Source organism: Dasypus novemcinctus, chromosome 4 (assembly GCF_030445035.2).
Source record: "Dasypus novemcinctus isolate mDasNov1 chromosome 4, mDasNov1.1.hap2, whole genome shotgun sequence".
Taxonomy (NCBI): Eukaryota; Metazoa; Chordata; class Mammalia; order Cingulata; family Dasypodidae; genus Dasypus; species Dasypus novemcinctus.
Window position 1 is genome coordinate 162964192 of NC_080676.1, and position 27461 is coordinate 162991652.

At 52.9% G+C, this 27461-nt stretch overlaps 1 protein-coding gene across 3 annotated transcripts in view; it reads right to left on the minus strand.

Annotated features, from left to right (window-relative positions):
- The window catches only part of TMPRSS2 (transmembrane serine protease 2), a 35675-nt gene extending 11446 nt beyond the window's left edge, over window positions 1-24229 (minus strand). Inside the window, exons 1-7 of one of the 3 annotated variants that reach the window (XM_058296270.2) lie at window positions 24132-24229; window positions 15486-15555; window positions 13177-13399; window positions 8960-9046; window positions 8037-8156; window positions 3594-3720; window positions 1883-1993 (exon numbers count right to left, since the gene is read on the minus strand). In XM_058296270.2, the coding sequence (XP_058152253.1) occupies window positions 1883-1993; window positions 3594-3720; window positions 8037-8156; window positions 8960-9046; window positions 13177-13399; window positions 15486-15500 (683 nt within the window). In that variant the 5' untranslated portion in view covers window positions 15501-15555; window positions 24132-24229. Of the gene's footprint in view, window positions 1-1882; window positions 1994-3593; window positions 3721-8036; window positions 8157-8959; window positions 9047-13176; window positions 13400-15485; window positions 15556-21918; window positions 21944-24131 lie in introns of those variants that run through there. The other 2 variants (XM_058296268.2, XM_058296269.2) reach the window with 2 other exon arrangements.
- Window positions 24230-27461: the final 3232 nt, after the last annotated feature.

The window sequence follows — 27461 nt, forward strand, 5'->3', positions numbered from 1 at the left end:
ATCCCACTACGAGAAGACGTTTCTAAGAACCCTCAGGCCGGCCCTCTACGGAGCAACGTGGCTACATGGCCACCGGCGTCGGGCACGTGGCCATCCTCCCAGGCGAGCCCAACCCGGAGGCAAAGTGAAGACTCAAGTATCAGACGGCGATTTCTGGAAGGAAAGAGGAAAAAGAAGCACTCCCAAGCCCCCGGCCACGTGCACGGAACACCAAGACGCCGGTCGCCAGCTTTGTCTTCCGTCCAAGCCCTCCAGCCCCCTGGAGCGCCCGAGGCCCCCTCCGGGGCAGACACAATCCCTCTGCCTCCCCCACTCAGCTCCACTTTCTTTGACCCCAGATGTCACGTGTAACCAAGGAAGACAAACGCTCGGCGCACTGACAAGCAGCCCAAGCAGCTGTGGTTTGCTTCTTGGGCAGGCGGGCCCTCCCCGGCAGAGCCACTCTGATGGGCACACCTGCACGTGCACACCTGGACGTGCACAGCCCCCCATCCTGGGCTCACCCTGTGATGTTCCCAGGGGCAGCCAGGCCCGGGGCGGAGCTCAGCCCCCCGACGCACCACCCCGGCCCACCCAGCAACGCACCTGGGTTCCAGCCTCCCACTCAAGGAAAGGAGGGGAGTGCATAATCAGTCTACCCTCCCCTAAAACCCAGGACCTGGCCGGCAGTGCGAGACAGACCGAGGGGAGCAGGTGTAGCTCAAGTGGTTGAGCACCTGCTTCCCATATACGAGGTCCCAGGTTCGATCCCCAGTACTACTTAAAAACAAAAAAAAATGAGGAAAACCAACTCTCAGTGGGAGCAGATGTAGCTCAGTGGTTGAGCACCTACTACCCATGTATGAGGTCCTGGGTTCAATCCCCGGTACCTCCCAAAACAAAAAATCAAACAGAAAAACGACCTCTCATTGGGGAGCAGGTGTAGCTCCATGGTTGAGTGCCTACTTCCAATGTTACAAGGTCCTGAGTTCAACCCCTGGTACCTCCTAAAAACAAAAAAGACAGACCTGGGAGATAAGCAAGGTTATGTGCAAGGAAGGACAATGTGTACTTTTAACTTCACAAAACATTTTGATCTAATAGTCCCAGGAAGAATGTTGGCATTTTAAGCATTTGCCAAACAAAACTGGAGTCACCTCCGATCCCAGCGTTCTGAGACCTAAGCCATCAAACACTTGGCCCGTTGTTTAGTCACTGCCAGGCCTGCGCAGACACCTGCACGGCCACGCTCCCCCCCCCCCCCCCCCCGCCCCGGGCCACGCCAAGCAGGGCTCCTTTGGTTAGAGATTCCTGACGCGACCAGACAGATGCACCTTCCCAGCCAGGGGGCGGAATCGACAGAAGCTCCGGGGACAGGGGGCTGCAGTGGTCCTTGCTGAACAGAACAGGCTCTGCCAACCTGTGCCCAAATGCCAGTGAGGGGCTGGGGTGGCCAGCCCGGGACAGTGGGCTTCCCGGGGAGCAGGGCTCGTGGTGCTGAAAACCAGCCAACGGGAACGAGCTGGTCACCACGTTTGGAACCCCGGGATATCCTCTTGGATTCCCGAGGCCACACCCCAACGCATGGAGGGGCATCCCAAAATGTGTGGAGAGCGAGGAAAAATGAAGGAAGTGGAACCTCAGTTTCGCAGTGTCCTCTAATACCATCCAGGGCAGAGGGTGGAGCTCGCAAACAAATGGAAACTAAAGCGTAGCTGCTCTGCAGGAGGAAGCACAGAGCTGCTCCAGCACAGGTCCTGCTGGGGCTCTCCGCTCCTCTCCAGAGAAATTCATCCGGACTCAGAACTGCAGCTCCGAGGAGCCAACCGCAGGGCACAGCTCCCTCTGGTATCTCCTGGTCATTCTCACCAAATTCAACAAAGAAAACAGAAATCGCAAATACCTGTGGTAGAGTTTTTTGTAGAGGTCGATGTTCCCGGCGCTGGCGTTGAGCTTCATAAAGCTTGTAGCTCCGCTGTCGTCCGCGATTCCTTGGTTAGAGTAGAAGCTATTCCTAAAAGAAAACCCAGCCAAGGTGGAGCTGTCCTTTAAAACAGCCGTTAAGCCCTAACAAGTGCACACCTCAAGCTACATTGCCTTGCTCCTTTTGTACAATGTTCAGAAGAGGGAAATGGTCACGTTTTGGAAAACAAAGCCACAAATTAGTGCGATGGCACTGTGTTATAGCCATTCGCCATTGCGGTGACCCTAGCATGCCAGGGAAAGGGGCCTCCATCCAACGGGTTTCTAACCTAGCTTGGGTTACGAAACAATGAGGATAGGAATAGATGAGTCCATGGCATTTAATAAAACGTAGAGCCGCTGAGATAGCCCCATTGCGAAGTCCACCTCTGCTGGGGCTTCACCGTGGAGTTCACACTGTCGTTGTGGTTTCGGGGTGGTGTGGTGTGTGGACCTGTGTCCCCCAAAAAGCTCTAACTCCTACCTCCAGAACCATGACTAGCCCTTATTTGGGAATGGGGTCTCTGCTGATGAATTAGTTAAGGTCGACTGACCGGGGGTCCTGATCCAGTGACTGGTGTCCTATAAGGGGAGGAGAGGCCCAGAAAGGACGCGGTGGGAGGCGGTGGCAGCGTGGAGTGATGCACCTAGAAGCCTTGGAAAGCCGGGAGCCACGAGAGAAAGACCCCTGCAGGGGGAGCCTCCCTGGCGCCTTCAGAGGGGGCGTGGCCCCACCAGCACCTTGGCTGTGGACCTCTGGCCTCCAGAGCTGTGGGGAATAAACTTCTTTATTGGCTTTAAGCACCCCAGTTGGTGGCCCTTTGTAACGGCCACCCTGGCAAAATAAGACACCTGGCATTCCGAGATATTTCAGCAGCTAAGACATTCAGGTAGCTTTGTTAGGAAGTGGCAATTCTTTTTTAAAATGGGCAAAGAGCAAACACCCCAGGATTTCTAGGACTCGCTGGGGACACCCTGCAGCAAGAAAGACCCCCAATGCCCTTCCCAGCAATGGCTGAGGTCTGCCTTCCCGAGGGCACAGGTCCCCTCCCCGCTCCCCCCTCCCCTCCCCGCTCCCCCCCTCCCCTCCCCGCTCCCCAGCTTGCTGCAGGCAAGAATGGATGTTTTTAAACTATAAATCCGAGGAGCGAGTCTCCTCGAGGCCTCCCCAGTGCCCCCACGGGCGAGCCCACCCAGGAAAGGTCCTACAGGCTTTGCTCCTCTGGCCATCCCAGGCCAGCACCTCAACAGCTCCCCCAGCCCCTACCCCGGGGGGCCAGGGCTGCCGAGGGCTCCCCATGCAGGAGTGCACTCCTCAAAGAAGAGCCCCCCAAAGCGGTGGGTCCTGAGGCACTATGGGGTCCCCAGGGGCCACCGGGATGCACATGCGCAGAGGAGAAGCCGAGCAGGGTGGCAGCAAGCTGTGCAGATTGGGGGGAGCCCTGGCACCGCGCTGGGCACAGCCGTGGGCAGGACCAGGTCCCGCCGCCGGCTTCCCTGTCCCCTTGGGAAGGAGACGCGTGCCCCTGGCATCCGGGGCCCAGACACACGGACAGAGGCGTGAAGAGAAAAGCGGACCCACCCTGGGCCTCTGGGGTCCCCACTGTGCTCAGGTCGCCTCCCCCACCTCGGGGCCGTGGGTGCACACTCACTTGTAGCCCATGTCTCTGCACGCTGCCCGCCCATAGCTGTCGTTCCAGTCGTCCTGGCATACGGGGTACCACGACTTCCTCTGGGGGGAGTAGACCTGCAGGATGAAGTTTGGTCCGTAGAGACGCACTGTGGGGGAGTGAGAGGGGCCGTGAATCTTCCGCCGTGCCTGCCCTCCCCGCTCCGGGGGGCCCCCCCGGGAACAGCAAGGCTCAGCGAGGCAGCGGGTTTGGTTTCCCCAAGTTTCATGGGTTGAATTGCATTCCCCAAAAAGATACATTCAAGTCCAAAACCCCCGGCCCGTCAATGGGGACCTTTGGAATAAGGTCATTGCAGGTGGAATCAGTGGAACGAGTCAAACTGAAGCAGCGTGGGCTCGAAGTCCACAGCGGGAGGCCACGGGCCAAAGGAGGCGCATGCGGCTGCCAGCCGAGGACCGCGGCGGAGAGAACGCCTCCCTGCGGCAGCCAGAGGGAGACGGCCCTGCCCGCACCCCACACTGGGACCTGGCCTCTGGCCCTGGGAGAGGACCTCTTTCTGCTGCCGTGAGCCCCCCTGCAGCAGCCCCAGGCTGCAGAGACCCGGGGCACGGCCCGTGCGTCAGGACTCCGTCTCCTGTTCAACAGGTGCTCTTTCAACAGCCCCTCTCGGGCAAACTGAGGACCCCGGCAGAGCCCCGAGCCACCCGCGGGGGCCTCTCTTTGTAAAGGTCCCGCCTTTGAGTCCAGGCACCTTTGGCCTTGGTTCTAAAGAAATACAACACTAGAAGTTCCGCTGATGCCCTCTCCCTATCCCGCGCCCGTCTCTCTCCCTGTAGTTTTGAGAACGCTTCGTTGGGTGGGAGAATCAATCGACCCAGTGCGCGACACGCACAGACTGGAATCCTATTCACCGTTAGGATTCAGCAGAGCAGCCCGAGCTAACATGAACCATCCTAAAACCATTGCCTAAAAAGGTAAGTTGCAATAAATCTATTGACCATTTTTGAAAAGTTGCTAACTGACATGTTTAAAGGCATACGTGGCTGCAGTGGGTGGGTTTATGTGTGCTTCAAGCACAAACGGAGGATCCAGGTCCCAGTGGCCCCCCGAGGCCAGTTCGCCTCCCTCTGTGGCCACCAACTCCTGGATGGTCTGCTGAGGACGGCCTCACGTCCCCAGGCTCATTCCACAGAAGTGACCAGACACGGGTCGATACTTCTATGCTTCTGTGGTGCGTCCACACAGCAGGTGTGAGTGAGCCACGGGTCAGGCATATGGGTAAATGGGGCACACCCATACAATGGGATATTTTCCCACAACAGAAAAAAATGAAAACGAGCCATTTTTGCCACCAAGACACTGAGAAGCCTGAATGCACACTGTTAGGTGAAGGAAGCCGGTCTGCCAACGTTCCCTGCTGGGTGGCTCCAACTACGAGACATTCTGGAAAAGGCAAAACTAGAGACAATAAAAAGATGAGTGGTGGCCAAGGGTTCGGGGTGGAGCACGGGGCATTTGGCATTTTCAGGCAGTTCTGGTGCTTAGTTATTCTAAGAGATCCTGCAATGGTGGATCCTTGACAACCCATTTGCCAAAACTCAGAACAGTAGGACACAGTGACACCGCACAGAAACAATGACCTTTAGTTATTATGTATCGATGTCAGTCCATCAATTCTCGCAAACGTACCCCACGAACTCAAGATGTTAGTAATAGATGAGATAGGTGGGGAGGGGTGGGAAGGAAACTCAGTGTTGTTTGTTCCATTTTTCTGTAAACCTCAGACTGCCCTAAAAAATAAGGTCTATTCATTTTATTTAAAAGTAGAAATAAATAGACTTCCAAAATTAAAAATAAAATTCCCGCTGTCACTTGGTAGAAAGTAAGTGGGATATTTCATTATTGGTCTAGGAATAATTTCAGAGATTTTTTCCCCTTCCAACTATCTGCCTTCAAATGCTAAGAAAAGATGGGAGCAGTCTCAAGCAGTTTTCATTTTTTCCTTCTCTCTTTTATTTATTTATTTATTTAAATTTTTTATTAGAGAAGCTGTGGATTGACAGAAGAATTCAAGTAGTTTTTTGGTCTGGCATTTTAAGAAATACTCACAGAGAACATAGCAATAGAGATGGAGTGAATAGTAAAATAATAATAATAATAATCATCCAGCCTTGAAAAGAAAGCTGCACCCACACGCTCGAAAGTCTTCCTTGAGATAAGTATTGGTAGTTTCTTTATGGTTGGAAAACTCCTGTACATTTCCACTCTACAGGATGGAGAAATGACAAACACATCACGTGTGTTCTAACCTAGTGAACACTCATAGACTGTCACGTACATCTGTTTTGTCTGGTATGACTAATTAATATGGAAATTAGATAAAACCAAATTGAGACACATCGATCAAATGACCAATACAAAAACCCTTGGACTCAGCAATTTTACTACTGGGCATTCACAAGCTTGTGGTCTTGGGTGTCAGAGCCAGAGACAGAAAAAAGGATCTGAGTGTCCCTCAAAAGGACTGGTTAGTGGTACATGTACACAAAGGCTCACTAACTGGGGGGCAGGGAGGAAGGCACTGATGTCCAGCAGGTGATGAATGCCGGCGTGTCACAGAGCTCAGTACCATTGGGAGAAGTGGGGATCAAGAATGCAAACACATATTTGCTTCTTAATGCGAGAACTCTCAGGGAGGCTAAAGGAGAAACTCATCTCATTTGCCCCTGAGAAAAAGACGTGATTGGCTGGTGACCACGTGCGTGTGTACAAATGCAGGTATGCATACATACCCTTTTGAACTTCCTGAGTTGTGATCATTTCATCATATTCTGTTTTATTTAAGTAAAATGTATTTAAATTTATTTGATGATATAATAATATATTTAACATAAAACATTTAACTTAGTTACTAAATTAGTAAATAAATACAATTAAGTCGTATTTAAATAAATTCAATTCAAGGTAACCTATGTTACCTGGGAGTCTCCAGGTAACATAGGTAGTTTGTTAGAATCCCGTGGTGGTGTTTATTCAAACACACCCACACCCAAGCAGGGAAAGATCAAAAGCCCTTCCTCCTGTTATCTTAAGCAAATTCTACTCAACCTCAAAACACCATTCTCTCATTTAAGAAAACGGTGATAAATATATTACCACCAAGACAAAGGAACGGGTGAGCCTGTCCTCCCCAAGTGTGTACACCCACCCCCCCAGGAAGGGCGTGAGGCTGTGATGGGGGCCGTGGGATGGAGGGCACAGGCGCCGAGCTCCCTGCACTGGGCACCAAGGCAGCGCCTCGCAGGGCCCTGCGGCGCAGCCCACCCTCCCAGGGCCTGTGCGAGCCAGCCTGCCACTGCGAGCCTGCATGCCACCGTGAGTCGGCGTCCCACCGCGAGCCAGCGCGCCCCCACGAGCCAGCCCAGCACTGCGAGCCAGTGCGCCACCGCGAGCCAGCGCGTCCCCACATCCCGCAGTTGTGACCGGGAAGCTTAGAGCGAGAGCCTCGCTGAGGATGGCCCCATGGGAAAAGGGAGAAACAGCCTTTCCCAGCATGCCCCGCCAGCTCCACGGTCCACTTGTGGTTCTTCAACAAAATCCCTAGTGGTTAGAAGTAAACTTGGTGGGAGAAGGGAGAAAGCTGCAATCTGAAGTTTAATTAAAAAATGGCTCTAGTATAACTAAGTCAGAGCGTGCTTAGCAAGAACTAAAACGTGAGCACACACAGTGCCATGTCCTGGAACTGCACTGTTACAGCCGGGTAAGAAGTTCTGGGGTGGGGGACAAAAAATGAAGAAACAAGCTAGCGCCGTGCCACTGTCAGAGCCAAGGAAAAGCCACTGGGAGGAAGCTGCATCCTTCAGTCTCACCAGCACCTGCCCATGGAGCAGAGACCAAGCACGGAGAAAACAGTGGCTTGCCTGTCATCCAGCAGCTGTGCAGGCAGAACTAAAAGACCCCAGCCCAAGCGAAAGGGTCCCAACAGGCTCTCAGCCCCAGCCTGGGTATGACCAAACTCTCGCCTCAACCGCCATCTCCCCGCATTACAGCCTCTTTGCCGTCCTTGAAATCACCTTGAAAAATCAATGTTCCGTCAGCGGACGGAAGTGCCCACTCCAGTAATCAGATAAAGTTCTCAAGGCAGCTTGTTTTGAAAATAACCCGGTGTTCTCCCGACCCACTTTAATTGCCTGTGGCAGGCAGGAGGCCGAGGTCCAGGGGGCCGGGCCCAGCTCGGCCTGGGGCTCCCGGCGCAGAGATGCTGGGCCAGGAGCCAGCCCCCTCCTCCACAAGCACAGGCCTCCCCTAGGCTCCCCCAGAGGCACGGGCTCCCAGAGGCCTGGCCACAGGGGCACATGGGGTCCTGGCCGGGACGTGGGGGGGCGTGGGGTCCTGGCCGGGCTGCACGGTGGGCTTGGGGTCCCGGCCTGGCCACGGGGGCGCATGGGGTCCTGGCCGACTCACCGCAGCGGTCCTCGTCCTCGCCGCTGGGGCAGTGGGAAATCCCGTCGCACCAGAGAGAGGGGCTGATGCAGGTGCCCGAGGAGCCGCACTCGATGCCCGCCACGGGGCACTTGCTCTCCACTGGAGGAGGAAACGGAGGGCGCGGCCGGTCACACCGGGACGCGGAGAAGACCTCGCAGCACCCAGCGCGAGCTTGGTCTCTGGGCGCAGGTGACAAAGGGCGCTATTTATAGAATCGTTTTTAGTAAGGAGGGGATGGGTCCATGTGGCCAGCATGGATAAAAGGGGCTGGCTGGACGTCAGAGAGAGAACCCCCAGGGTCCATTCCTTCGGGGGGCCCAACGGGGGACCCTCTCACCCTTCGGATCTGGACAGCGTGCACCTGTCCTTCTGGCCACCCGGGTGACTTGGGTGAGCCCTAAAGCACCCCGCCCATCCCCAGCGTGAGCCAGAAGGGCCCTGGGCTGGTGGAGAAGGCCTGGGCTGAGTTCCAGCAGTGGCTATTGGAGCAGGACGCGGGCGCACAGGCAGGAGCTGGCCCTGGCCCTAGTGCGAGCAGCAGGTGCACCGGGTTTCCAAAGCACTGGCTGAAGTCTAAGGACTTCTCCCACCGTGTGTCAACACCACACTCGCAGCATGGGACCCTGGCCCGTCACAGCATGGGAGGAAGCACTGTAGGGAGCTGTGGGGACGCACCAGGGGCTGCTTCCAGAACGGCTGTGCAGGCAGCACCACAGCTAGCGAGGGAGGAGGAAAGCGAAGCCAGCTTCGCTCCTAAGAGGGAAACTTCAGGGACGGTCTTGCGGACAGCCCTGCCAGCTGCGCAGCAGGGTCCTTGGACTGCCCAGGGCACTGGGACCCCCGAGGACATGCCCGGGATCCTAGCCCTGCCCTGCTTCGGGGTCCCCTCCTCCGCCACTTACAGAACCTCCAGATCAGGACGGCAGCGACCACGGCTCCAGCAAGGATGACCGCCAGGGCGAAGGTGACGCAGAGCGCCTTTTTAGTCCCTGGAGAAGGGAGGAGGGCAGCACGTAAGGGCAGAGGTTCTGGAAGTCAACACTCCCAGATTTTATCCACTCTTTCTGCAGGACACAATGTTAAGAAATAACTTCTTATTTGCTTAAAAATAGGCCCTCCTATTTTAAGAACATACCCTGGGAGGTCTCCTTTTTCTGTAGCACTAAGCTTGATGCTTTGGAGGATTGTAGCAGTTTAATATTGTTTATGAACTCCCAAAATAGATAGGATTACATTTGTGAACTGGTCTGTTCCTCTGGGCATAATAGACTGTATCGGATTCAGGGGGTTCACTTTTACTTGATTAAATTATGATTAAATTATGAATTGGGCCATAGCAGTAGGACGTTGAGTCTCCCCTCACCCAGACTCACAGAGAAAATGACATAGCAGAGGAGAGAGTTTTAATGCTGGAGCCCCAGGAAGTAAATAACAGAGAAGCAGATAAGTGAGGAGAGAGAGAAGGCTCCATGGGACACGGCAGAGGCCCCAGGAAGAGAGACGAGCCGTGTGCCTGACAGGCTACAGCTGACCTTGTGGAGAGAGTAGAGCAGCTGAGCCTGGAGAGGACTGAGCCCCAGGAGAGAGGCGAGACTTATCCCAGCCTACAGCTGATATTGGAGGAAGCAGGGACCACAGAGCCTGAAGAACAAGAGGAAGGCTGAACGTCGGCAGCCCTCTTGCTCCAACACGTGGCAACAGACTTTGGTGAGGGAAGTACCCTATGCTTTATGGCCTGGTGACTGCAAGCTTCTACCCCAAACAGATACCCTCTGTGAAAGCCAACAGATTTCTGGTCTTTCGCATCAGCATGTGTTGGCTGACTAACACAGGGACCAAAGGCAGGAAGCCATGATACCAAGTAAAATACACTGGAGTTAAGCTCTTAAAAAAAAGGATAGCATACTAGAAGGGGTCTGACAGTAAACAACTGTTGCCAAAAACTGGTTCTAAAGGGAAAAGTCTATTGTATCCGTAAGTACAGCATGCTATGGGTTAAACTGGTTCCCCCCAAAGATATGTTCAAATGCTAAATCCCGGCCCCATGAATGTGAGACCCTCTTTGGAGACAGGAGCTTATGAGGTGTCATCAGTTACAGTGAGTCCCAGCTGGGGCTGGTCCTGATCCAATGTGACCAGCGTCCTCATAAGAAAGGAGAATGGGGCACACAGACACTGCGGGAGGCTGTGAGGATGGAGGAGGTAGAAGGAGTGATGCATCTAGAAGCCAAGGAGCGCCAGGGCTGCAGCGGCCACCAGAAGCCAGGGGAGGCCGGAACCGGCCCCTGCAGGCCTCAGAGGGAGCGCGGCCCTGCCGACACCTCGAGCTCGGGAGTGTGGCCTCCAGAACCGGGGCACAGCACACGTCTGTCCTGAAGCCATCCAGTTTGTTGCCGTGCACAGACCATGTCCAGATACCAGGTGAGCTGGCTAAGTGACCGCACCGGGGTGGGCCAGGGGGGAGTCCAGAGAAGCTACGGGGGAAATTCCAAAAGGCCTCTCTGGCCAATTAACTGAGGGTGCATTATTCCTTTGGGTGAATTTCTGTGTCATTTGAAGATTAAATACTCGCCTGGGTAACTAGGGTTTTCAAATCGGCCTTCTGGGACACCCAGAAGGGCAGTTTGCGCAGCTCCCCTGGGGAATACACGCCCAGCTCTCCCTGGGAGCTCCTGCCGAGCAGCAATCCCCTGCTTGACAGCTCAGCTCGACCTTTGCTAGGCAGACATTTCCTAATAGGCAGTGGTCAGTCTAGACTTGAGGTGGTCGTGGCTCTCAATTGCTGCTCTAGTTGGATTATCATTTGCTATTCATTTACTGTCATCACCATCAATTTAGTCTAATGATTTAGTCCTCCAGTTCTGAGGAGCAGTATTGTTTACCTTTGGTTTTCCAAACACTCAACGTCAAGATGTGTCTGCGTTGTATGGAAAAGACCTAAGGCCCCCCTCAGTCAGAAACAGAGTGGGCATCACCATCCTAGAATCCTCAAGATCAAGGAATGGACAATGGACTAAAGGAGACTATTCTAGCAATGAAAGAGCTTGTATCATTGATATAAAGGCAGTGGCCACCAGAGGTTCTGAGGGGAGGGGGAGGGGAGAAGAGTGTAACATGGGGCATTTTGGGGACATTGGAATTGTCCTGCATGACATTGCAATGATGGATACAGGCCATTATACATTTTGTCAAAACCTATAAAAATTGTGCAGGACTGAGTGTAAACAATAATGTAAACTGTAGTTCATGGTTAGCACAATGGTTCAAAATGTGTTCACTAATCATAACAAATGTACCACGCAAATGAAAGTTGTTAATGTGGGAGAGTGTGTGTGTGTGGAGGGGGTATATGGGAATCCCCTCTATTTTTCATGTAACATTATGTAATCTAAAGCTACTTTAAAAATAAAAATTAAAAAAAAAAGTGAAGCATCTGTGACAGTTGCTGAAGCAAGCAGATGCATCAGGTACAAAACCAGATCTCCACGCGGACCTGTGAATTGTACTATTTAAACAACTTGCAAAATACTTTCAAGGCCAAACGTCACACTCACAAAATGTATACTTTTCCACATGTCAATAAAAAGTTTCTAAAATAACGCCAAGGTAAGTTCAATGAAATTGCTAAAATAGGTTTACAGGGCACAGCTTCATAATGCAAACTCATACGTGTAAGCTCCTACTCTCTTATAAAAGCAACTGATACGGGATGTCCAGCTGCCTGACATCACCAAGAGTTTTGCCCGTGGAGTAAAAGGGGCAGGGGCTCTTCTGCCCACCTGGCTTTGAGCCCCAGCTTGGCAAGGGGCTAGCCTTGAGAGAGGACTGTGAGCTTGACCGCCGTCCTCTTCCTCTGGAAGGTGCCTTCGGCTGCCTCACCTGGCTTCCTCCCAGCCACCCTTGGTTTCTCAGCCTTGGCATGACCGATATTTGTTGGAGGGAAGCATCCTGTATGTTGCAGGATGTTTAGCATCTGCCCTGGACTCTCCCCACAAGATGCCAGCAGCACCCCCTCCTCCCCTATTTCTAATAACCCAAATTGCCTCCAGGCCCGGGCAGAGGTCCTCAGGGTGAGAACCCCTGGGCAAGACCCACCCAACCCCCACCAGAAAGACACTGGCACAAAGACAAACATTTCCCTGAGCAGAGAGAACTAATAGAGGGGAAGAGAGCAAACCACACAAGGGGAAGGAGAGGGGGATCCCAGAGGGACTGTGCGGGGGAAGGAAACGCAGGGACGAACAGGCGGAGAGGGGGCTGGAGAGGAGGCGGCGGCGGGGGGGGGGGGGGGGGGGGGCAGGCGTGAAGGGCGAGGGGGCCAGCGGGGGGGCAAGGAGGGGGCAGGAACGCGGCGGGGCAGTGCGGGTGTCCTGGGGGGCCGGAGCGAGAGGCACCTAGGGAGGGCCACAGGGCAGCTGCCCGTGGCAGCGGGAAGGCTCGTTCCGATTACTATGTGGTGGCGGGGACGTGGGCGTACAGGCCGAATACACTTGTGTGCTTATTGCTCAACACGAAACACAAACACTACCAATAACAACGTCTGTGATAGCCACTGCTGGCGGGCGCACCCGGAAAGTTCTCAGTATTTAAACTGGCCTGAACTAAAAGCAGGAAGGGGGATGCAAGAAGAAGGGGTTTGAAGAGAAACAAGACAAAAGGAAAAGGCAAAGAAAGGAGGTGAGAGGGTAAGACAGATAAGGGATTAAAGAGATAAGCAAAGGAAACAGACCCTTCAGCCCTTCCGGGGACTGGCCAGCTGGGGAGGGGGGTGGGGCGGTGGGGGGGGGGTCTGGGGCCGTTAAACCAGGTGGAATGGGCAGGCTGGGCTGCAGCTGTGCCGGCCACCTCATCCATTTCCTTCACTGAACAGTAAGCGCCAGGCATGGGAGACGGGACTTGCTCTACTCGGGGAACGGTGCTGCTCTTGGAGCTTACCGTGAACTTAAGGAGAAGAGACACCAAGAGACCTTGAGGTCAGAAAGACACAGAGCCGCCCTCCTTAGACAGGAAGCTCAGGTGGAGAGCTGGCGACAGAGCTGGCGAGCACAGAGAGCCCACAGAGGAGGGGGACCCAGGAGCTCAGGCGTCCTGATTCGAATAACACCGAAAAGGACCCTACTTGAGGAGCACACTGTCCCCGACGAGGGCTTGGGCCGCGGGGAGATGACGGGCGTGGAGACGCGCGTTAGAACCCTCGGGGCATACTGGGGGACAGCGGACGGGTAGTAGAGAGCCGGGTACGGTGCGTAGGAGCCGGGAGCCCCGGGGGGCTGCGGGGGGTAGAAGTTTTCCGGCTGATAGCCATGGTTTTCGTAGTAAGGTCCGATGCCTGGCGATGACCCCTAAACAATTGAAAAGAGAACAAATGCTATAAAACCCTTAATCACCTCCAAGGATTAAATATGTAATGTCACATCGCATTCACACAAGACAGCGAAAAAGCACTGCAGGTTCTTTTAGGGCATCTGTAATTACATCAGATGGCTGAACTCCTCTAGAATTTAAAAATAAGCAGAATTTTCAATTAATTGTCCACGCTTTTTTTTCACGGTCCATTCTTTGAAATAGAGAAAAAGTGAATGGCTGACTTTGGGATTTAATAAGACATTAACTGGAAAAATGCAGAGAAGTCTGGAGCTAGAATCCATTTGGTCAATATCTGTGCCTTGGGTTCCCCCAGTCCTCTTCTGGAGAATCCATGTGCAAAATTGGGACTTGGAGTTGTCCTATATGATATTGCAGGGACAGACACTGGACATTGTATATCCTGACATAACCCACTGAATGGACTGGGGGAGAGTGTAAACTACAATGTAAACTATGATCCATGCGGTGCAGCAGCGCTCCAAAATGTATTCACCAAATGCAATGAATGTGCCACAGTGATGAAAGAGGTGTTGATATGGGAAGGAATGAGGGGGTGGGAAGTGGGGTATGTGGGAACCTCGTATATTTTTAATGTAACATTTTTTGTGATTTATGTATCTTTTTAAAAAAAAACAATTTATTATTATTTTTTTAAAATTACCAACAAGCCACACCAGAATTATGCTGAGAAGCCACCTACAGCCGGTCCCCCTGAAACCTGACCCTAACCCCTGAGACTGCTCCAGGTACCATTAATATCTCCACTGTGCAGAGAAGAAACTAAGTTATAGAGAAATCTGCCTACAGATCAGGTGACACGAGTTACTCTTTAGCCGACACCCCTATGTCCTCTTTCAGAGGTGCGCAAACACACGCTGTTGGTTTACGATTTGGGTCACCCATTCTGCTGCAGGAACATCCTTACGCAGCACGTGGCATTTAGTGCGTGGACTTCTGCAGCTACATCGCTTGAAGTGGAATTTCTGGATCACAATTTGCCCTCTGACTAGTGTCTGAACATCCCCATGAAAAACTCTTTCCCACTCACTAACCCTGCCCCTTGTCCCTTGGGACGGTGAGCTCAGAGCAAGCAGGTATTCTGGGCTGGCGCAGGCTATAAATGTGACCTCCAGGGAAGCTCAATTAGAAATGAATGGGCAAAATGCAGGCACCCAGAGTTAACCTCTGCTTAATAGCTCACTAATGCTGGCTTTCAAAAGTCCAAAGACTACAACCCTAAACCAGAGCAGCAGACGGTGAGGGAAAACGAGATGCAATCTCTCATCTAAATGGGCATACCAGGGCCCCAAAAGAGGCACGTGTGCTGGGCCTCAATCAAAAAGTCTAAGAATACGATGTCCTACACAGAGAAAGGTTTGCCATAAGCAAAACAGTCTGTCCCCACAAATTCCCACATAGTAGATTTGAAATTAAGAAGAGAGCCAATGAAAAGAAATATCAGTAACTGAGATTAAGGGGAAAAAACAAAAGGTATATTTTCCAGGTATAGGAACTAGAAAAACGTTGTTGTTAACCCTAAACTCATTACTAAATAAATGCACTGATTCCCGGGTATAAAGCTATAGCTGTAAGGGGGTACAAAGATGCACTTGATTTATCTCCAAAGTGGGTGGGTTCCCAGTTTAACCAGGAAGTGAGGGTCACAGAATTTTCCACCCCGTGGCCTCCTAGCAGGTGGTCTCCCACACAAGCTTCACCCTGGACTTACTCCTTCTCACCCCCATCCTGCCTCCACCTGCCCCACAGCCTGCCCACCTACACCCATCTTCAAAGAAGGAAGAGAGGAAGTCAGGCGAGAATGAACATCACCCACCAGTTACGCTTCCAGGACTCTCACCTGTGCTAGGCTGTGCGGCTACGCTCCAGGTTCACGCCCTGCTCACCTGTACCCTAGAGAATGCCTCGACCTACATCAAATGTGAAGGAACACATTTGCTACAAATTGCTCTTAAAAATGCTGACCAGCGCACACCGTTGGAAATAACAGGAGGAAAAAGGGACCCAAACAAACAGGAAGGAAGGTAATAATTAACCACTTACTGAGTTTAAAGCCATCCTGATTGTATCAAAGCATCAGGTAATGTTGGGTGTTTCGAAAGTACAAGATGACCTAGAAGAAAGAATGACAAAACTGTAATATTACCATAGTGGTTGGTTTTTAGAAGATGGATCTAGAATGAACTGGAAAACTTTCTGGGTGAAAGTTAACTCTCACCAGAAGAGCAGTTTTCCCCACTCACCTTGGCCTCCTCCTTCACCCACAGCTATTAACACTTAACGCGTTTTGGACCTGTGCTTTAGAGTTTACTGCAGAAGTAAGTGCTCCTTTGGTCCTCTCTTCTGCTTTGGGATTGAGCTGCCCATGTGTAGAAGGGGATGGGTTGCGATTTTAAATGTGGCAGGAAGGCTTCCCTAGAACAGGCCTGAAGGAGGCAAGGTACTTGGATCCCTGGGGAGGGGCTCGCCTGGGGACACAGCTACACTGCCTCTAAATCCAGGTCTCCAAGCTCTAGTGTGCGGACACCGTTCTCACCAGGACGCTGTCACCTCTCCCCTGTGGCACATCGACAAAAGGAGAATCCACGTGATAAAAACAGACACGAACCACCACAAGGCAACCTAGGACCAACCACGTTCAGGAGGGAGGTGGGGGCGGGCACTGGGGGCCAAGGCCTGGGGCCAAACGCTGGCTGCGCTGCTCCTGGCGGTGTCGTGGGGAGAGTAACCAGTCCTCGCCGCATCTAGCTCCTCACCTGAAAAATGCTGTTCTGCTAAAATGCTGATTCCACGACAGGTGCACACGAAGCCCCTTGCCCAGTGCCTGGCACCGAGGAACACGGTGGCTGGGAACGGGAGGGAGGGAATTGCTGCAGCCGACCCAGAGTACGTGGGGTGCAGCCACCTAGCCGGACAGGCAGTGAGATTTCGTGCCAGATGTTCTTAAGCAAACCCGATGCAGTCGCTCGATTTACAATAAACATGCGTGTGGAACAGGACCATCCACGCCCACCTACCTTCCCCACTTACTTCCCTGAATCCAAACACGAAGGAAATTCAGAGCTAACCATTTGGACTGTTTCTCAGGTAACGGTAATGAGAAGAAAGCTCTGGGCTCTTTTGTCTGCAGGCATTTGAGAGCCACTATCAGTAACACCTAGAGTCCATCAGCATGGAATGCTCATAGCAAGGACGGGCTCACGAGCAAAGGAAGGGCTTCCCTCCCCACCTTGGCTTGAGATGAACAGAGACTATTTCCAGAAATGGCCTTTGAGGTCATCTGTCCACCAAACAGAGCTGGGTGGAAGGTCTGGGCTTCAAAGCTAGCAGGATGGAGGGGATTAAGGGATGAGCACTGAACAGTGATTAAGCCCAAGACCTCCAGGCCTAGAGACTCTTTGGGTCCAAATCTGGCTCTGCCACCTCCCAGCTGTGACAGTTCCTCTGCCTCAGTTTCCCCATCTGCAAAACAGAGATAACAGTAGCACCTACTATGGGGATGTTGGGGGAATTAAATGAAGTAATGCTTAGGAAGCAGCTCCACAAATGTCTGGTACATGTAGTAAAAGCAGTTAGAAAGCTAGCCCTTTATGGCTTCAAATTACCTTCAGCAACACCATAACCCACAGTACGTTTTTATGCTTGGGTACTACATAATATTTTGGCCAATAGCAATCAAGCTACTTCTTGAAACGCCATCTCTGTTTCCTTACTGACACCATAAAGAAGGCATGACAATGGAGTACTGATAAATGTTGCAGCCTGCTTGGGGAAAGGGCTCCTCGGCAGCTCTTGCAGATGTCCATAGTATAAACGCTACGGGAGGCAGTCCACCAGCTCTCAAAAGTCAACTGTGCCAAACTCAGTCGACCTGACTCCATCTCCAGCGCTACCTCCAGACCACATCTCCCAAGCAAAAATTATGATTTGAAGCATTAAACTGAAAATTTCAACAAACTGCTAGGAAGAAAACCACGCCTTCATCTTGGAGAAACCTCCTTGACAGGTCACGGTCAACAGGCAACAGGTCATTTAATTCGTTTGCATATGGCAAAAAATGTAGAAAACAGTTCGTGTTGAGTCTTCAAGATTTTTTAAGACTGAAAAACAAAAAGTCAACACCTTTCTGGGTATGAGGAAAGAAAACCGACCGGTTAGGGGTGGGAGGATTTTATCACTACTTTAGAGATATCCACATAACATTTAAGCCTTTAAATAGATGTGATTATCACATCTTAATATTCCTTCCTTGTGTCTACTTTGTAAAGAGAGAATTCCAAGGCCGACATTAACGCAATAAATAAATCCCCCACTCCCATTCTACTCTAAGGAGGAAAAACCCAGCACCTTCCTAAGATGACTTTCAAAAGAGTGCTGCCCGAGCACACACATTCTCACTCCTCTGGTTTCTCTGTGCTCAATAGCAAGTCACTGGCTGCCGCTCTCAGCTATCTCACCAGTTAGAGCTTTGGTTGGAGTTTCAGGAAACGAAAATTCAATCCCACTGGCCGCTTTCCCAGCTTCAGTGCCTCTCAAAGGAATGATGCATCAATGCTCAAAATCCACACTTGCTATTCATTCAAGATCCCTCAGAGCAGACACAGGAAGCCAGGGGAGGGGGGCACGTCGGGGGCTGTGAGTCATTGTCAGGTAGAAACCCCAGGACCCAGAAGCAATTGCACTATAATCATATTTCGCCCAGTGATCCCGTAACCTGCCAAACATCAGGACAAAAAATGTTCTGTGCGCCCTGGTCAGCTACCAGGGACTTTGGAACAGAAGACAGGAGACGTACTGCCTAATTTTCTCAGGGGGGAAATTGTCCAACTCTGCCAAGGGATGCGAAAGCAGAAGCGTCATCGTCCGAGCAAGACCCGGAGATCAGGCTCAGGGAACACCCCGCAGGACAGGGCATCTTCAAAACGGGCATTCCACACCCACGCCAGCTGGCACAGCTCACGGACTTGTTTCTGGAAGGAGCAAGATATAACCTAGATGACAAGGGACAAGGGGCATGGGCCTTTAGGAAATGTCCTTTCCTGTCGTTTAAAAGACACTGCTCCAGATTCCAGAAAGCCGGTCCTCACGAGGCACTTTGGAAAATGTTCCTTCAAGTGATGAGACTAAATCTTTAACCCGCTCCTCTTCTGCAGCCAGCTGTCACCCATTGACAGCGTCATCTGCTCGAGGCACACAAAGGACACAGCTGCCCTCGCGCTGCCCCCATCCTCCCCGGGCTCTCCTTTCAGAGCCGAATCACACCATGAGTCACTGGTCCTGCCCCTGTTCCCCAGAACGGGGCCGACAAATCACATCTGCGCCCCGTGGCGTGACTACGTTCTTTCCAAAACAAGAACAGCCTTTTCTTTTAGTTCTTTCCTCCACACCTCAAAACATGTTTTCTGAAGGCTTATATTTGAAAACAACCAAGTCAATGAAAACGAAATCACTCTCAAGGACCCTCCCATCTAAGGAGTCGGGGGGATGTCACTAATTGAGGGTCCCCCGACCTCACCGGTGCCACTATCCACAGGCTTGCTCATTTCCGGAGCCCCTACCATGTGCCAGATACCGTTCTGGACGGAGTCTGGAAGGGCAACGGTGAAAAGAGCAGACAAGGACCACGTTCTTGAAAACTCACCTTCTCTCATCTTTCTTTGAACTCCAAAGCAGCCACACTGCCCCCACCCCCGGACTCATCCCATCCAACAAACGGCGGGTGAGAACCCCTTTAAGCGACTGCGCTAAGCAATGCTACGCAAGAAGCGATGGCCGCGCTGGGGAGCTAATGCCTTGCTGGACGAGGGTTAAACGAGAGTGGTGGACTTAAGAAACAGATCAACATGAGAAATATGCACGAGACAATGGGATGAATGACACACACAGGGGCTGACGCGGGAATACTAGAGAGGGAGAGCGCCTCAGGAGAGCCGGGGCGGGTGCCATCCAAGTCTCTTTTTCCATGAATGCCTCATTGTCCCAACGAGATTACAAACTTTTTAGGGCAGGAATTGCCTCTGGTCCTTTTTTAGGTTTTGTTAAATCTAGTTTAGCACCATATAAAGAAAGTGCTCCGATATTTTTTGAGTTCCCAAAGACCAAATGAGTCAGATGAAATTTAACAGAGATGGAAAGCCTGCACCTGGGCCAAAACCAGTCTTCCCAGGGGAGGACGCCGGTGCCCCCACAGCAGCTCAGGTGCAGAGAAGAGCCGGCTGCGGGCCGCCTAGCAGGGCTGCTGGGCCTCCATCCTACACACCAGCCACTGGCCCCGGGCCGAGGACTCGCCCAAGACGATCTGGAAAATGGGACTAGGAAATAAATCGGCTATGACAAAGATTAACTGAGAGACCGTGTGTGTTTCTTAGCACAGCACCCAGTGCAAGGTGAGCCCTCGACAACATGAGCAGTTAGCACTGCTCTTCCAATATCCGAGGGACTGCCGGGTGGAAGAGGGATTTGATTTATTCAGTGTAATTCCAGAGGACAAAGCCAGGATCAATGGCCAGAAATATCAGAAAAGCAGGTTTCTATTCAAGGTTTCCAAAATTAGAAAGTTCAAGGATGGATTTGGCGACCTCGGGTTTCTCCAAACCAGAAACGTTAGGTCCGAGATTGGTTGATCATTCTCTTAAGCTTCTTCTAGAATGGACTCTGGCTTCAGCTGGGAGGCCAGTCGTGTGTGATCTTTTAAGGCAGCTCCAACCCTTCATAAATCTATCACCTGAGAATATCCCAAATTCTCTGTGCACAGGAACTCACAGACTGAACTCCAAACCCAACATCCCTAGAAACCAGGGGCCCCACGCCCCAAGTTCAGACCAAGGACTACATACGCTCCTCGGAAGGAGGTCAGCCTGCCCTTGGCAAGCACTGACCTTAGAGCCGGGGTTCTTAACCAGAGGGGGGTCCATGGAAAGATTTCAGGGAGTCCATGAGCTTGAATTGAAAATTTAAAAAAACACTATTCTTGTGTGGGCACCTGTTGGTGCAGGTGAGATATATTTATTAAATAACGCACCAGATAGTGTGGACTTAGTAAGGGGTCTGTGGTTTTCACCTGACTGGCAAAGGGGTCCACTGAACAAAAAGGTTAAGAGCCCCTGCCCTGGTGGGAATCAGACACAGCACTGCGGCCACACGCACATGGACCCCACCGAAGCCTGGTTCAGTTTCTTTCCATGTCTCTCTCTCATTTGAAAACAATTTTTGAACAAATGTCCCCTTGATCATCAGGGCCTTGCGCTCCCCAATTCTTCCTTCTGTCTGTCCTCGGGTGAACTTCCAGCAAAGTTTCCTGCCTCCTTATCACATCTCTGTACTCTCAACCCGTGCAGGGCCTTGCCCAGCTCCACACACACAAAGGGCTGGGAGTTTTCCCCGAGGCAAGCTCTTTCTTCCTTCTCCTTGACTTGTCTCTAACCGGAGGGAAAATGTCACCTACCCTGTCCAAAAAATCCTTGCTTTCTCTGCCCCCAAAGCAAGCCAGAGAATCAGCCTCTGCCTGTGACATCCCATGCGGCCCACCTGCCCTTCTTGCGGCACTGCCCAGTGCGTGTGACGGTTGTGCCAGGGTGGGGGCAGGTACCAAGCCCTTCGCGTCTCTCCAGATTCCGATGGGCCAGGGTGGGCAATGCCCCTGCAGGGGCCTGCCTCCTGCACTCCCAGGCCCACCTCCGAATGCCTCTAGGCCCTCGGCAGGTGTTGTCGCTACACCCTGGTCCCCAGAGGACCTGGCTTTCCCTGGGCAGGGCTCAGGTATGAAGCCCTCAGGCTGTCCTGGGGGACCCCAGGCAGGTACTCTGCAGGTAAAGAGGGCCAGGGAACAGCAGGAAAGGCTGGGGAGACACCCCGGGAGGATCAGAGACTCCCCACTTGCCGGGAACCCCCCTGCCTCTGGAACCCCCTCCAAACTCCTCTCCAGCTATTTCCACCCACAAAACTGGCCACTGAACTAAGCCAGCCTCCTTTTGCTTCGGCCTTAGACCTGATCAGTGATCTCCACACCTGGAATTTTCTGGAGGATTTAGAACATAAAAAATTAAAAATTCCTAGGCCCCCCTCCCAGAGTCCGATGCAACATCTAAGGTCAGGGAATTCAGCCACAAGTTTAGCTGGAAAGAGTGAGTTACCAGCCGGGACCCGGTTTACACGTCCTGGTAGGCCCACCCCACCCCCACGCCCACCGCTGCACGCGCACTTGCCACCCACCGGGGCTAGGCCCGAGCAGGGGTGGCACACCTCTGTGGCGACAGGTGACTGGTATAATCCAGGCTTTATCATCCCAGGCGTTTCCACCACCACCCTGGCACAGGAGCCCACCCCCCCCCCATTGCCCAGCTATGTCAGCAGGGGGTCCTGCCCCCCGCCCTGCATGGATAAGGAGTCCCAGGCAGTCTTGCCCAGGGTCAGGGGGCTGGAAGAGGCCGGCACAGGGGGTGGGGGCCTGCCAGCAGGTGCGCCCCTCTGGCCTCACCTGTCAGGTCAGGTGAAGCTGAGTGTGACCAGGTAGACAGCAAAAGCGTATGTGCGTCAGGACTTCCCGGGCCTCCTGCCTTGGTCGCGGCGACCTGCTGTCCTTCTCCTCCCCGGGAGGGTCTCACCTCCTGGAGGACTTGGGTATGTGACCCCAGGCAAGTTACCTAACCTCCCTGCCTCAGTTTCCTTATATTGGAGTTAAGTTGACTGGAGTGCCCCACCACCATTATGGTGAAAATACCGATGGGTTGGATTTCACTCTGGCAATTAGCATGAGCTTGGGGGAGCACCTCAAGGGGACAGGTGGCAAAGGAAACCACCCAGTGACAGCCCCGCCTTGTTGAAAGAAGTCGGGTATCACTAAGAGGGAAGTTGTCCTTGTCCCTAGATTTTTTTAGGGGTCCTTTGCCCCCTAATTTTTCAAAGGAGGTACCGGGGATTGAACACCAGACCTCATACACGTGAAGCAGGTGCTCAACCACCGAGCTACACCTGCTCCACTGATCTTTTCCTTTTTAACTAATCAAGAGACGGAGGTGCGGACCCCATGGGCCTGCAGAGGTCCCCCCCACTGCGACTGCACCCCAACACAAGAGTTGAGTGTTTTCTTGCTCAGTGGCGCTCTTAAATTTCATTCTACCTTCAAGGCTACCCAGTGAGGTCCCCGAGGCAGGCAGGCCCTACTGCTGAAGAGGCACCGGCAAGCCGGGGGAGCTGTGGGCGCCCCTCCAGTGGCTTTCTTGGGGAGCTCTCGGGATCACCTGGGCCCCCCAAGGCGCCCCTCTCCCCAGCAGCAGGAGCAGCAAAGCATCCAGGGCTGGGATGGCAGCCTGGCCTGGGCCCCAGCATAAACGCTGCCGGCCACACTTGGCTGTCCGCTCCCCGGGGCCGGTTTGCTCAATTCTCGCTTCCTGGAGAACCTTCCTTCCAGACTAAGCCAACAGTCCTCCCCCGACCCTGCCCCCACACGCGCTGCACACTTCGGGCTTTCTAAACACCAGGTAACCAGGCTCCGGGCCCTTGTAATTTTCCATTCGTTGGGTTCCTCTCCAGGAGCCCAGGGATCCAAACGCCGCGGGCTCCTTCTGCCCGGGGCGGCGGACACGGCTGAAGGCAGGGGTGGCGGGCACCCCTTCCTTCCCCTCCCAAACAGGCCACGGGGGGAGGGGGGGCGGGCGTCCGCCTCAGGCCTGTGCCTGGAAACGGGATTCGGGGCCACCGCGCTGTGCCCTCGGTGGGCCGGCGCTCACCTCTGCGCCATCCGCTTCGGGCACAGGGCAAGCCAACGCCAGGGCACGGGCCAGCGCCGGGGGCCACCCTCACCCATGGCTTCTGGGCCGCGGACGCGCAAACTCTGGGGCCCAAAGGCAGGTCTTCGGGAGAGCCCGGGTGGGGCGGAGCGCGGACAGGGAGTCCACCGCCAAGCAGGTGCGCCCAGCTGAGTCCGGGCAGGACGGGGTGGGGACACCGAGGCGCTGGGGTGCCCGGGCTTGGGCCCGCAGGGCAGGGCGCGCCTAGGGGCCTTGGCCCCAGCTCGCTCCCCAGGCGGCCGGGCCACCGTCCCCGCGCCTCGGGGTCGCCTCGGTGGGCACGGCCCGCCAATAGCCCCGCGGCGGGCCTGGCCGCCTAGCGCTTCGCGCCGAGCCCGGGCCTTCGGGGGGCCGGGGTCCCCGTCCCGCCGCCGCGCGCCGGCCCTATCGCTGCCGGCATCTCCGGAGCTTCCAGTTTCTCGCCCCTCGGTGGGAACTAAGCAGCAGCAGCAGTTCAGGTGACACTCCTGGCTGCAGAGGTTCTCCCGAAACAAAGAAACAGACCTGCAGCCCGCCCCTGTCTCGTCCCCGAAAGATACGACGTCCCCCGTCCCCGGCCGGGGGCCGCAGAGGCCGGGCAGGGCGAGAGGCCAGGGAGCCCGGACGGGGGCCCCAGCCCGCCCCTTCCGGGCACCCTCTGCTCGGCCGGGTGACCCCGCGGGGCAACCTGCCCCGGCCGCGTGGTGCCCAAAGGGGGCGGCCGGTGGCCCGAGCCCAGAGTCCGAGCCGCCCGCGTCCCCCCACGGAGGGCGCCCTGCCCGGCCCCGTCCACGCACCTCTCGGGGCCACCTTGGCTCGCGCGCGCCCTGCTTCACGCCCCACCCACCGCCCCCGGCAGGCGCCCAGGGACCCCAGCCGGCTCCGGGATCCCGGGCCCGAGAGCCGTGGCCGCGCCGCCTACCTGCCGCGCCGCGGGGCCGCGCTCCCGCCCCTCCGCCCTGCGCCGCCGCCCGGCCACCTCCCGCCGAGTCCCCGTCCTCCGCCGCCCGGCGCCCGAGTCGCGGACCCTCCTCCCCGCTCTCGCTTTAATCTCGGGAGGCGGTGTCCGAGCGCCCCAGGCGACACGCCCAGGCGCGGGTCGCCGGTCACCTCCCGCAGGAGGCGGGGGCGGCCCGGAGGAGGAGTCCCCAGAGGGGAAGCCCTGGCTGCGCTGGCGCGGCGCCGGGACACGAGGAAGTGCCAGGACCGAGCGGGTCCCCGGCCGGCAGGTCAGGGCTGGGTGGAGCGCGTCTCCCTTCCCACCCCCGAGGCGACGCGCGTCACGAGCGCTTCGCGGACCCGAGGATCGAGTCTGGATTGAGGAGCGTGATTCTGGGCCATCCCTTTGCGAGGACCCAGGAGTGGGACCCCTGACCCAGGACTTCCTCTGCGCTCGGGCCCTCCCTCCCTCGGAAAGTTTGCGGAGAAAAGCCTCCCCCGAAGAGCCAGGGTCTTCCCGAGGACGGAATTCAAGGGGCAGGGGTGGGATAAACCCCAGAACAATGTGGTTTGCTGTGTACAAAATAACATGGATTGCTTTAAAATTTAAAACATAAGGAGAAGCCCCCCTTCTCTCCTCCCCAGGCTCCACTAGCTGCCCGGGCTCATCACCCCAGCTCTCCGTTCTCTGTCACTGCCAGGCTCTGGGAGCCTCTCCCATCCTGCTGGGCTGGGCTGGCCAGGTAGGCTCTTCCGCCAGCCTCTCTTCTTGCTTCTTCTTTGGTCTGCCCTTAGCACCCACAACAGGACACTGCCCTTACATGCCGCCGACTTAACCTTCTCTCATACCTCTCCGGTTTCCAAGTGGTCCTGGTAGGAGACCCTCAACGTTTTCTCCAGCAGGCAGGAGTCAGTTCTCGTCTTCCGGTGGTGACTCACTTTTTCTGGTTTGCATAGCTTGCTTGGTGCCACTGGAAGTGACACCTTTGTTCCTCCAGACCCCTAAGATCCACCTCACACCAGGTGGTGTGTGTCTGCCAGGTGGTCCTCTTCCCAGCAGAATACAGACCCGAGGAAATGATCCAAAATGCACACAGGGAGACAAAGTTATTAAAAGGATGAAAAAGAAGATATGTGGTGTGAAGGATAGGGCAAGATCTGAACTATATCTAACTGGATTTCCACAAATATTAGATTAGAACAAGGTAGAAGCAATATTTGAAGAAATAATTATCAAGAATTTTTCAAAATTGATGAAAGTCATAAATCATTAGACTCTTGAAGCACAAAAAAAATCCCAAGTAGGATCAAGGGAAGCCCACAGTTAGATACATCAGAGTGAAATTTCAGAACCCCTAAAATAAAGAGAAGAATCTAGAAATCACCCTGAAACAAAAGACTCATTTAACAGCTCCCAAGTGGAAGCCTGAATCGAGTGGAATAAAATATTTCAAGTGCTGGGGAAAAATAACTGCTGCAGACCTAGAATTTCATATCCAGCAAAAATATCTTTCAAGAGAGAAGGGTAATGACATTCCCAGACAAATCAAAATAGTGTTGTTCACAACAACGAGACTTCAAAAGGATGAATTTCAGGAAGAAGGAAGATAATCCTGGAAAAGGAAAGTCTGAAACGCAAAAGCAAAGAAAACGGTCAAAATGAGGAAGTCAGAATGTCAGGAAGGAATCACAGTGCAGCATTCAACCCCACCAATAGTGATGTTTAATTTGGGAAGGCAGAGAAGCAACCACAATAAGCAAGTAGAATTAAAATACTGGAAAAGGACAGCATGAAGCCTGGGAGTGGGCTGGCCAAAATGAAAGCATTTTCATGATTGTATTCTTCTGGAGAACAAACATAAGACTTTCTGTTGAGTGTTCTTGTTATAAGGATAATTATGAAAGAACAAGATTGGAGAATATTTTAATAACTTCCAGACCCAATGGGAAAAAAATGGGAATGAGGGTTAAAAACCTCTGGAAAACCAAAATAAAAGCAAATACGTGTGAAGAGAAAGAGGAGGAGGAAAACAGTACTGGGAAAAATAAGGCAGAAAGAAAACACAAAATATAATTGTAGAAGCATATCCAAACATTTCAATAATTGCAATATGTGTTTATGCTCTAAACTTTCCAGTTAGAAGACATAGAATACATAAAAGAAATAGAGGGGAGCAGGTGTAGCTCACTGGTTGAGTGCCAGCTTCCCACGTATGAAGTCCCAGGTTCAATCTTACTACCTCCTTAAGAAAAAACAGACTGTTACATTGTATAGTTTTTTTGGAAGCCATATGCTGTTTATAAAACACATGTAGAATGGACATATCCAAACAAAAGCTGGCTTGGCTATATTAAAAATGGACAAAATTCACTTTAAAACAAAAATCATCCTTGAGAATTAGGAAGCTCACTCTATAATGATGAATAAATAATTCACCTGGAAAATATAACAGTTCTGAACCTGTACATATCTAAAAACATAATCTAAAAATGTTTGAAGAAGCCAGTGATGAAACTATAAGAAGACCTTCACAAATTTCATCTCTCTTAGTCATATATAGGTCAAGCAAAGGAAAAAATCAGTAAAAATATACAAGTCTTTTAATAACACAAATAACAGACTTTATTAATAAGCATATATAGATGCCTCGACAAAACAAATGGAGGCACACCACATTCATGTATAGAAGATTCAATATTGTAAAGGGCCCGATTATCTCCTCAAACTCCCATGGATAACTTAATATAATTCCAACCAAAATCCTAACAGGTGTATGTGTCCACTTTGACTAGATTACTCTAAAATATATATACAAGATTGTGCCGAAACAAAGAGCCAAGAGTAGCCAAGACACACCAAAAGAACAGAGTCATGAGTGGTTCATTCCCAAACCACCTGCCATTCTGAAGACTGAGTCCAGAAGATTGCTTTTAACAGTTTTAATACATAAAGCCTTAGAATGATAATGGTGTAAGGAAAAGAAAACAAAAACCAACCAACGAACAAAAACACCACCACCAATGAAAAGGAAAGAACAGAGAGCTTAGAAACAGGTTTTTGGAGACTTGAAATGCCGCAGGAGGTGTGCAGATCAGTGAGGAAATCTAATGGGAAAACTGGTTATCTGCCTAAGGAAAAGGATGCAGTTAGAATCCCACATCACACCATACACACAACTTTCCCCCATAAATTCTACCTCTCAGTATACACCTGAAAGAAGCTCTTGCAATATGCCCTGAAGACTTCCATGAGAATGCTCGTAGAAACACTGATTTTACTACAAAACCCTGGAAACAACCCAAATATTGATTG